The 11,707-nt window shown below is 39.3% G+C and overlaps 1 protein-coding gene across 2 annotated transcripts; it reads left to right on the top strand.

Annotated features, from left to right (window-relative positions):
* The first annotated feature begins 38 nt into the window (after positions 1–38).
* gyg2 (glycogenin 2) lies at positions 39–10,779 on the top strand. 2 transcript variants are annotated; one of them, XM_035393903.1, is made up of 9 exons: positions 39–665; positions 2,139–2,280; positions 3,165–3,339; positions 5,540–5,702; positions 6,248–6,374; positions 6,562–6,784; positions 8,041–8,121; positions 8,848–9,003; positions 9,906–10,779. In XM_035393903.1, the coding sequence occupies exons 1-9, from the start codon at positions 659–661 to the stop codon at positions 10,053–10,055; spliced, it is 1,224 nt and encodes a 407-aa protein (XP_035249794.1). In that variant the 5' UTR covers positions 39–658; the 3' UTR covers positions 10,056–10,779. The 2 variants fall into 2 exon arrangements, with proteins under 2 accessions (XP_035249794.1, XP_035249792.1); XM_035393901.1 differs by having other exon boundaries at positions 8,038–8,121.
* Positions 10,780–11,707: the final 928 nt, after the last annotated feature.

Below are 11,707 nucleotides of genomic sequence, written 5' to 3'. Positions count from 1 at the left end.
TGTTATTAGTTGTTCTACTAAAATAACTATAATAAATTGATCAATGTATTCATTTAATTCATTAGAATTTGTGGCGGCATATCTAATGAAAACAGCGCCAAATTTATTTAGACTCATTTTTTGGTTGTCCAACGTTTTTGGAGGCAGCGTGACAGGTGACTAATGGCCAGCCCAGTAGATAACCATTCACAGACCAGCATGTGGGTGGACTTGGTCTTGACCAACCTATGAAAACATTCACAGTTCACCAGCCTGTTTCAGGGCAGACATTACAATGAAGACTGCAAGGGCAGTTTTCAACCTTACCGAGGCCTAAGAAGACATAGACATAGACTGCTGAACATTGGAAAATAATACAGTTACGCCTTTGCTATACAGAGTGCCGTAACTGCATGCATGTTATAGATTTCTGCTTTACAATAATTGAAACGCAACACTCGCTACAAAGAGATTGAGTTTTGTCTGCAGGACAGAAATAGCATTGTTCTTGGAATCCCAAACTGATTCACAAGTATTTTCATTTTATGTCTATGTTTTCATGTGTTACAAATTAAAAATAGATATTATGTCCCTGAAAACTGTAGCCTCTGCACCTGTTGTATGTCAAGCGGCTATTTTTCTATAAAAAGATTTGTGTCGGATCTCAGGTTTTGCTAGCATGCCAGGTGAGTATTTTTTTTCTCTTGCACTTCATTTTCTGAACTGATTTTATATGTGACATTTACATTTCTCCACTGTAAAATGTTTTTTTACATTTTTTATTCAGTCATATCTGATGTCATATGTATTCAGTAGCTATTCAGATTAACTGAAATCAACAATTACTTTAACATGTGGCAATGCTGATGTTCCATTGATATTTCCAATTAATTATGGAAGCCAAAAAATACTGTAGCAATGGATTGATCCATAAGTATAAGAGTGACCCATATTTCTGGAATTATTCTCTTAAAGGCAGTACATTATTGAGTAGGTTGCTCAGGGTTGTATTCTAAAAGGCAGAGAAGACTGCATTTGGCATTTTATACATTTAATGAGTTATCTGTTAATAATGAAAAATGTTGGTAAATACAAACTGACCTGTAATCCAATGACACACACGCATGCATGCACACACACACACACACACCTTAATGCATTACATTACAATCATTTAGCAGTGATTGTAGCAGTAGACTCAAATACAACCTGCAGTGATTGTTAGCAGTAGACTTAAATACAACCTGCTGAAGCCAAGTTTTATATACTGTATCACTGCTTGTGATGTAGTAGATACAAACTGCCAGTGAAAATTTTAAAGTACAGGACAGTGAATTTGTGCACACCATATTTAACTTGTTTTTGTATAATTTGTTAATTATCTTGTGCAGAAGATAATTTTGCCTATGATGATGAAATAGTTGTATGGCAGTGTGATTCAATGGTTGATTGTTAGGGTAACCTGGGATGGATCATATGAAACATGGAGACTCATCCAGGAGACGAACACGGTTTTATTTTTAGAATGTGTGTGGAGGAAAATGATTGTGGATGCCTTGTAAACTTCCTTGTTTTGTTATTGTTTTAGGGCTTTTTCTTGTTGTTTCATAACGTTTGCAATCCCAAGTGCTACTATTTCATAATATCAATTTGCAGATAGTGTTACATGGTGAATTTCTGGTCAACAGTCCTAAGTCTTAGCACACAAGCGCAGTGTATATGAAGATCCTGCAAGCACAATGTTTCATATTACATCTCACTCTGTGGGGTGTCGGACTCATCTTAGCCCCTTTTTTTAATATGAACATTTCAATTGGCCAAAAAGACTTTTTTTTTTTGTTGATAAAACAGGTCAAAAGGGCTGCTGAGTAGAGACACTCAGAATCAGAAAATAAGTACTATTTGTGATTTCCATGATTATTTTTGATGCCGGTTTTGTAAACAGAATCAAGTATCTTAGTGACACAGCCAATATACACACTAAAACACCCATTCAATTTGTGTTCACAAGTGACATAAGTTCAGTTTTGACCTTTCTCCTAGTCTGTAATGCCAGGGTCATGGCAAACTAGAGTGACATGAAAGAAGGGAATTCTAGGTCACTTTGGGTACAGTTTCACCATGTTTCACCCCCTCTTTCTTTGCTCCTGCTCTGTCAGTAACGGACCAGGCCTTTGTCACCCTGGCCACTAACGACGCGTACAGCCAGGGGGCGCTAGTCATAGGGAAGTGCTTGCGCAGGCATGGGACATCCCGGCAGACTGTGGTCATGGTCACCTCGGACGTTTCCCAGGGTACACGGTGAGCAAGTGTGTGAACAATTCTTTAACAGCAGCCCAAACCCTGCTCTCACTGGCTGCAGTCGGAGAACAACAAGCCTGGATTCATTCAAAATCTGCCCTTAGCTTTGACTCGCAATGAATGGAAATGTATCTTTTTTCCTTCACAATGTTTAATTGTACTGTTGACTGACTTCAGTCCAACACATTTTTGTCATAATGGCTGTGCTTTTCCAAGATCCATCTGTTTAGACCTGCATATGAGTGAGTGTCTGGCCCTGATGGTAATCACCATTTGGTCACTGAGTAACATGCACAAGGACAGGAATTCAGAGAATATCTGCAATGTCAAACATTTGCATCACTTCTGCACACGTCAGAACAGTCTGTGTTTGAACAGAATGTTACCTTTACCTGTATGTTTCTGCACAAATTTTCAGATCATGTACACATGCGTGCTGGTATGCTCGGCTGATATCCAAAGCACAGCACATGCAGCAGAGTAACATTTTTAATTTGACAGATAAGATTAATGTACACTTATACATCATACACTTACAGTATGTGCACTTCATGTTATTAAGTGTGCTATACATTCATGTAAATTTGAAATTAGTTATGTAATCACACACGTGTCTGAAATGAGCTTTTGACTGATTTTAGCAAAGGCTTGAAAGAAGACTTCACTATCACTCTCTAACAAACACCAGTGGCCATTTGACATCATTTTTGCTGTACAGATCAATGAATTAGGCCATCACCATGCAGTAGACTCCCCACCTGGACATGCTGAATATAGATTAAACCCAGGATCAACTGCGTGCCATGGCCGCTCCTCTGTTCCCCTCCCCAAAAACTGGGGTGATTTCTGAAGGAGTGGTCACCCCCTTGTTCCCCCTACCCCAGGGCGGCCCTGGCTGAAGTGTTCCATCAGGTGAAAGACGTGGAAGTACTGGACAGTTCAGACTGGGCACACCTTAACATGATGGGCCGTCCTGAGCTAGGCATCACCCTCACCAAGCTGCACTGCTGGGCCCTCACGGAGTACATTAAGTGTGTGTTCCTGGATGCTGACATGCTTGTGAGTCCCTGCACTTCATCCGTGTAAACACATCTCCTTTTAGGCTTCTTAGATGTCCTTTAGCGACATTGGATGAGCAGTATTTGAAAGGCCCTTTGACTGAAACATGAGTGTGTTTGCTGACTATCTTCAGGCAAATAAGGGTAATGTCAAAGAGGACATGTTCACTAGGAAGGTAGTTTATCATTGACTGTCAGTAAACCCTCAGTAGCACAAACAACTACAGTCAACCATGTCCAAATGCAAAAAAATTTTCTGCACCTGCATGATTGAACAAAATTGTTTCTTGTCTTGACAAATTGATTTTTCTGGATGGCTTGCACAGCACGCATTAATATTGTATCCAAACACCTGGATATTTAACAGCAGTAATTCAGGTTCTTTAACCTTAAAGAATAGTCTTGCTGCATTTACACTTTCTGCAATTATTGAAACTGTATGCTAAGGGCTGTGCAACAGACTTATTATGGCAGGGACACCGTTGCACCCTTAAGCAAGGTACTTAACCTGCACTGCTTAATCAGCTGTATAACTGAATACAATGTAAATGCTATGTAAAAAAAAATGTGTATAAGAGCATCTTCTAAATGCCTGTGAAGTAATGTAATGTAACATAGCATATAGACTTGTGCTATACCATACTTTCACTACATCATGCGTACAGGTAATGTGGTTTATCAGTTCATACAGAAACATCGCTAGCCTGGAATTCAGTGTATTTGCTCAGAATTCAGTGATTCAGAGAGAGATGGGTACAGTAAACCTTTATACCTGGCCGACTGAATGGAACAAAGCTCCCAGTTACTACATTGCATCATAACTTCAGCCAGTACCGAAACAAGACCAGGTTAAAACCTAGTATATGGCTGGACCTAACACGCTTGATCCGGCTGACCAATGGTGTAATTTCAGTCAGTCACTCAGTCACTCAGTCACAGACATTCGCATTTGTAGGGCTGGCCCAGCTGTTGCGGTCCAGCCAAAAATAGGCTACTCACATTTACATGTGCTTTCTCTGTACTCTGAATTGGGCAAAATCTTCAATAACGTAGTCATAATCCAGGAAAGTGGTGAATTCGTTTTCAATCGCCAATAATGCAAACGCATTCAGTTTCGTCTCTTTCAGTATACACCGCAAGTGACTTTTTAATCGTTAAGCGCAGAAAATGTCCTGTCCCATTAGCAGTTCGAAATCGGCATGGAAAAATACATTCTAAGGAAAATATTCATGTTTTGGAATGCATCCCTTAGGCCTAGCTATCCAGGTCATTGATACATGGCCATAATAGATTTGTTTTTTTACAATAGAGCTGAACTGGCAAAACTCTTCTGTAAAGTCTGTCTCTAGATCCCGTGCATAGAATTCTCTTAAATGATCTGTCGCCTAACGCATCCAAACAGATTCTCATTGAATGAGCTTTTGTAAGGAAGCCGAATTCATCCAAGATGTTAATTTCGCGACTATTCAGGCACTGTTTATTGAATGCGATATAAATCCGGATTTTGTCAGTTTTGTCCCAAGTTGCAGGATAGGCTGAATAGGTTTTAATTAATTAACTGGGTCCCCAGGATTAGAGAGAGTGATAAATCAATTAATCAATAAATAAATAATAAATAATAATAATAAATAATAAATAATGATAAACCAAGAGGCTTTATCATTATCTGTATCCTCTGTCTCTGTGATCTGGCCCAAGCCTTCATGGCTGATAACATCAAGGAAAGTGGAGGCCTCAAGTTTGGTTGGTGGCGGGTTATTCTCGGTAACATTACTTTTCGATGCTCCAGGGGAGAGGAACTTTTCCATTGCTCTCTTTTGCTTTTTCTTTTTTGCCTCTTCGTTTTTCTTTTTTACCCTCTTAACTGCTCCTGAAAGCATGTAGCTAAATCGACGGGTCTCTTGATTGACTTTGCTAACAGTGATGTAGCTAGCCCTTAATGTCTAACCATCTGAATGCAATAAACTGGACGTTCTTATTTAGTCTATATTAAAACATTTTACGTATTTGTGATTTATTTTTTCTTATTAGGATCGCATATGTCAAATTGAAATTAATAGGATTTTCATCGAAAATATACATTTTTAAATAATAAAAAATGAAATACTATTTTTTTTCATCACTGTCTAGGCCCCCTTGTGGCGATCGGGCCGTAGGCAGCTGCCTAGTTTTCCTGTGCGAAAATCCGCCTTTGTCCCCAGGTACTGTGTAACGTGGACGAGCTCTTTGACCGTGAGGAATTGTCTGCTGCCCCTGACCCCGGCTGGCCTGACTGCTTCAACTCCGGCATGTTTACATTCCGGCCATCTTTACAGACTCACACCCGGCTTCTGAAGTGGGCCAGGGAGCATGGCAGTTTTGATGGTCAGTAATCTTCACCAGTACAATCACCAGCTGGGAGGCAATTAGTGTATTTGTTAAGAAACAGGGCTTGTAAACTCAGAGCTTACAGGTTTAGGTCCCAGACAGAGCACTGACGCTGTACCCTTAAGTGAGCTTGGAGAACACCCACTACACCCTACAGTAGAATGAGAGGGAGAGAGAGAAAGAGAAAAACAGAGATACAGAGAGAGGTGGGAGGATAGGGCACGTAAACAAGAAGAAAAGAACAGATGCAGTGGGCAGGAAGGTTCTTTTAGGGTATAAGCGGAAGGGGATTGTTTGAGGCCTGGCCCCACTGAACCGCAGCTTTGCTAGCTCTATTATTTGTAAGTAATACATAAAGTCTCTGGCCCCCCCAGGGCTAACATCCACTAGCAAAGAGGGTTTTATGAGGCACTACATAGAAGAATTATAAACTGAACACAACACACCAGGGCTTAAGTTGCAGAAAAATTTGCTCTATTTAGACAAATTCAGGCCTGCAGCTGATTAAGACCGTCCTGAACATGCATGTTCTTGGCTTGTAGGTGGAGACCAGGGACTTTTGAATTCCTTCTTCAGTGGCTGGTCCACAGAAGACATCAGCAAGCACTTACCATTCATTTACAACCTCAGCATCAGCACTGTCTACAGCTACTTGCCAGCTTTCCAGCAGTGAGCTTCCCCATCTCTTGCTTTCTCCCATGTAGTCTGCAATGTCCTCTGCACTCATTTCAACATGATTGATGACTTGCTGAGAACTGACTGTCAGGCAGAATGTATACATTTCATAAAATATATCAGTCGATTTGCAGTGCTGTCTATATGTGATTTAAATGTCTGTGATCTACTGTATTTGTAGGTATGGGCCAAAGGCTAAGATCATTCACTTCCTGGGTGCACTCAAGCCCTGGCATTGCAAGTATGACCATCAGAAGGGGGAGGTTTACCTGGGAGATGGGTCCCTGTGTCACCTGCACCTGGGCCCTTTTATGAAGCAGTGGTGGGTAGAGTACTGCCAGCCAGCAGCACCGTCTTTTACACAGACAGACATCTGGCAAGATCTTGAGGCACCCCCTCAAAAGGTGAGACAAGCCATTTGTGTTTATTATAATAGTAGTAGTAATAGTATTACTATTATTAGGATAGTGTCACCTACGCACTTCAAACACACACGCTTTGTTTATATTTTGTTTCTTTGATTTGGCACTCACTGCGTCATTAACAACACACAGCAGAGCAGTCCATCCCTTCACCAGAATGTTTACAAGACCGTCTGACAAGAAGGGGCGGGGACAACCAAGTTTGGCGGCATAAATTTGAAGAATCGAACGTTTGTTTTGTGTTGCACAATATGGAAAGAAATGTTACTTAATCAGAGACCTACAGACGGGTTGGTGTGCCTGATGGCATTTTGGAAGGGTAGCTCCCAGTGGATTTTGTTGAAATAGTTTTTTTGTGTCTGGATACCGTCTGTTTGCTGGAAGGACCTGCCAAGCCTCTTCTCTGTCGGTGTGCTGCCTCGCCCTTGAGTGCATTTTTACTTTTTTTTTTGCATGGGTTTTAATTGAAGTGCCTGCCAAAAGGCCTTGAGGCAGTGCTGATCCAGCACTACATGGACATCTTCCTCTTAGCCGATAGGGGGAGAGGAGGGTCTGCCTTGATAGATGTTCCACATTTTGTTTCTGTTTTCTTTTGCTTGGTTTATACACACACCTTTACACCACACAACATACACTAGGTTAGGGTACAAATCTTAAGCCAGAGAGTCCAACTTTAATCGTAGGTCTAGCTTTTAAGTTATTGCTTGGCAGCTAGGTGGGTGGTCAGGTTTACTTGGCACCTGTTGATTTGTAGCTCGTAACACTGTGCACTAAAATACAAAAGTAGCTTCTTGAGTAGCATCTTTAAAATAAATTAAATTATTTTTTTTTTTAAAAGATCATAATGATAGTTGGAAACAGTGAAAAGTCATTGTGAGCTAAACACAAAATATTGACCTTAAAGGCCTGAGTTTCAGGACTTTTTCTATTTTTTTTATTATTATTTAAAGATGGAACTGCATATAAAAGTCTACTTTTGTATTTTTATTGTACACAGCAAAGGACAGCAAATTGTACACAGACTGCCAGACTAAGTGGCTGTGTGCTTGCTTACATATGAAATCAGTATACAGACCATACTCTCACCAGAAGACCATAGTACAGTGTGTGAACATCTTTCCTGTGAAATGTATGTTGTCTGACGTCTGTGGGAGTCCAGAGTCCAGGACCCTCACCACTGCTACAGGCTGATTCTGGATGCTTTCTAAAGTAGAGTCAAACATGTTTTTCTGTAGCAGACAGTAAGCGTTGAGGTGACTCACCAAGAGGATTCGTCTCTGCACACAGAGGCTTCCCCACCCACAGCACCAAAGGAAATGGTCAGTTTCTAATGCTTTATTAACTTTTGAAAATCTTTATATACCCCAGTGAGAGCAGTGTTGGGACAGTTTATAAAAAGTAAATGCATGCTCAGTGAAATCTTTGACAAAGCTCCTATTTTTTTATGCAAAATAAAATGGGAAAACTTTAATAATATCTTGTGGCTGTTTACTGTTGTGCATATTCTGTTTCCGAGGAGTTAAATGATGCTGCGAAAGCATCCAGAATAATGATGCACAGGTGCCTGAGACAACAATGAAAATGGTGGAACCTGTTGGATAAGCATTTAGAGGTGTACTGAAGAACAAACAGCATACCCTTTCACTAAGCATGCACTCTTTTATGGTTTATGGGGAGCTTTCACCCAGAGATCTGCCTATGGGTTTCAATTCGCGATGGAAACAAAAGAGTGGAAAATTGCCAGGAATTATTTTCACATACCCACAGAGCATAAGCTGAAACCAGACACTGTGCATGCAGACTCAGTTTGCAGTCTAGCATTTAAACAGGCTATTTTACCGACCAAATAAAGCACAGCGTTTATGCCACTGTGGAACTAAAAAAGCAATATGTAGTGTAGTGTAGTTTTTCATGCACAGAAGTAGTGCGTAAAATCACAAGTGGCAGCACTGAAATATAGTTGTGTAATTTAATTTCTCTGGGAGATAATAGTGTCAGAGTAGACATTTTTGCAATCAGTCTTCATGTACTGTATTATACTGTAGTTCCAGGGGGCACACCAAGCAGACAGGCCTCCAGGGGATGAAGGTGTGGCTTCTGAATGGACACACCCACAGGACCCACCTCCAGTTGAGGAAGGCAGAGCCCTGGGTTCAGGAGTCTTGGGCAGCAGCCAATCTGAAGAGCTGGTTTTGGAGCTGGTATGTTATAATTAGGTCCTTATGTTTTCACCAAATGTTATAGCCTGTAATTTAGTCCTCTGACAACAAGAAAATGATTCTGCCCTCTGTTGAATATTAGTCTGCTGCACCTGGATCAAAGCATATTAATGAATTCTTTCACCATAATGATTAGTCATTTAACAATTATCACTTGCAACTGTAGGTTGACTCATAGTATTGCCCATAGCATTTATTCATTTTATTTATTAGCATTCATAATATGTTAATAAGGTGTTAACTAAACTAAGGTATAATGTAAATGAAATTTGGCAGCGTTTCATAATTTTTTTCAAAATATTGAAATCATTTTTAGTTCTAGAGCCTTTTGAACACCATTTGTGGCATTTTCATTTGGAAAAAGAAAATGTGTAACATTTTAATATAAAAATCTATAAAAATCACAGTCTGACAATCGACACCTTTGCCCCCTTAACAAAATGACAGTCCTGGTTATCCCTGATGTACAGGTGGCTCCATTTCTACACAAATGTGCAGTTTAAAAAAAAAAAATCGGTTGTGGCTGCAAAAGAACAGAGCTGGAATACACGTGATGTGAAACCAGATGGAAACCTGCAATAAATACTCTGATATTACCTACCTTACAGTTAATTTCTATGCATATAACATTATCACTGTTGTAGGAAATGCTGTTGACATTCTGTTATACAACCTTGCTAACTGCTGCCCTCCACTGGTGTGCAGCCAGTAGTACACCTGCAGGGACGACTGCAGTCACATGGTTACATGGTTTCTGGGTTATTCTTTATGAATTCTATCCTCATGAAATAAATTACAACCGTTGTTTCAATGACAAAGAATTATGACCATGTACTGATGCACACCCAAACTCCGACATGTGTTCTTGACATGTTCAAAAACAGCCTGCCTCCATCGGTGATCTGGCCATTCACCTGACTCCAGAGGAAGAGGACCTGGAGCACAAACGTCAGTGGGAGGAGGGGCATGCCGACTACCTGGGAAAGGACGCTTTTGACAACATCAAGAAAAAACTAGACAAATTCCTTAAGTAGCTGACTGTATGGAAATACAGAACTCAAGCACACACACTGAAATGAACTGAAATTTGCTCTCTGGAAATATCCTGTGTGTTCGGGAAAAGTGTGGACATGGATCCTTCATATTTACCCACACACAGCGTATTTTATAATGGCAAATATTTTCACTTCAATTTTACTTAGCTTGTGCTTATATCACTGTAACACAAAGAGCAGTAGGATGGAATAGCTTTTGTGAACTTTCTGAAACTGAAAAAATATTATCTGAATAAAAAAATGAGGACGTCAAACCTCACAGAAAACATTATGCAGGCACAGTAATGGAAGACTTGTTTTGATAGTATTACCTTCATATATGATGTCAGTAATGTAGATTTTTCAACCAAGCAACCTAAGAAAGTCTAATCAAACTCGATTTCTTTCAAGTTCAAATATAGTAGGCCTAACCTGTTTCATACGTGTCCGAAATAGCCGAAATACAGTCCTCATCTTAAAAATCAGTTTTATTAATGTCGTTTGTGTAACTTTATGGCACATCTTAGTTAAATGGGCAAGTCTTTATGTACTACCAGTTTTTAGTGTGGTCATTTTTGTAAGTTTTGGCAACCCATGTGAACTAAAACACCACACAATTTCATTGCAAAGCAGATATCCCTTACGGAGAAGACTTACTAATGTAGTAAACAAGCAACATGCTGGAAAAAGCCTGAAAATCACAATAAAAAATAAATAAATAGAATGTTACTATTACTAATGTTACTATTATACTACTACCACAGCTGCTACTGCTGGAACTACTACTACTAATACTGTTATTACTATTATCATTGTTAGTGTTTTATAATAATAATAATAATAATAATAATAATAATAATAATAATAATAATAATAATAACAAGAATAAAAACAAGAAGGAGAAGAAGAAAAGGCTTTTCATTGCAAACATTTTTTAACCAAATTAAAAAATGGGTTGAATCAACAGGGACCTTTTAAAACTAACCATTTGTTTAATAATGAAGAATTCAAAGACAAAGAAAACAAGTCAAACCTGCATTGTGTTAACATAATGCTGGTTTTGATCATTACCATTTGCAAAGAAATTAGGAGCCAGTTGATTCACCTCACTCTTCACCTCACTCTTTAATTTGATGAGTTTAAAATAAGTACTTAATGTGATAATTTACAATCTAGCACTATGAATATGGGATTTTTATTCTTCATAGCATGCATAGCTATTTCTAACATAATGTGGCTACAGAGGGTAAATAGTCCTTCAAAACTGGGAAGGTGTAATTAAGACAAATTTACAGATAGTTTAAACTATGGGATTGCAGTTTTGGTTGGAACAAAAAACATCATACTCAGGAGTCCCCAGGACCAAGTTTGAAAAGCACTGCATTGAGCAGGGGTCCTCAACATTGAATCGAGAGTGCTGCTTTTTGTTGTTTTTCATTTTAACATTAAAATCAGCAACCCACAAACCATCATACTGTACATGTCATGCCACTGGAACATCACCAGTGGTGTATGTAAGGAGAGTAATTAGTCCAGCAGTGAGTTCAAGTTAGGCTATTTGATCAATAATTGTGACGTCAGATCGTCATGGATATTGCTTTTGAAAATGATAAAAACATACTTGTACTGCCACTGTCTTGTGACACTCATCC

The sequence above is a fragment of the Anguilla anguilla genome, chromosome 15 (genome assembly GCF_013347855.1).
Source record: "Anguilla anguilla isolate fAngAng1 chromosome 15, fAngAng1.pri, whole genome shotgun sequence".
Classification (NCBI taxonomy): Eukaryota; Metazoa; Chordata; class Actinopteri; order Anguilliformes; family Anguillidae; genus Anguilla; species Anguilla anguilla.
The sequence above is the reverse complement of the archived record's forward strand: the minus strand, read 5'-3'. Positions and strand labels throughout refer to the sequence as shown.

Coding starts and splice junctions, on each gene's coding strand:
- gyg2 (XM_035393901.1), top strand. Junction 3,340..5,539: donor TCCTGGATGCTGACATGCTT/GTGAGTCCCTGC, acceptor CTTTGTCCCCAG/GTACTGTGTAACGTGGACGA. Junction 5,703..6,247: donor GGAGCATGGCAGTTTTGATG/GTCAGTAATCTT, acceptor CTTGGCTTGTAG/GTGGAGACCAGGGACTTTTG.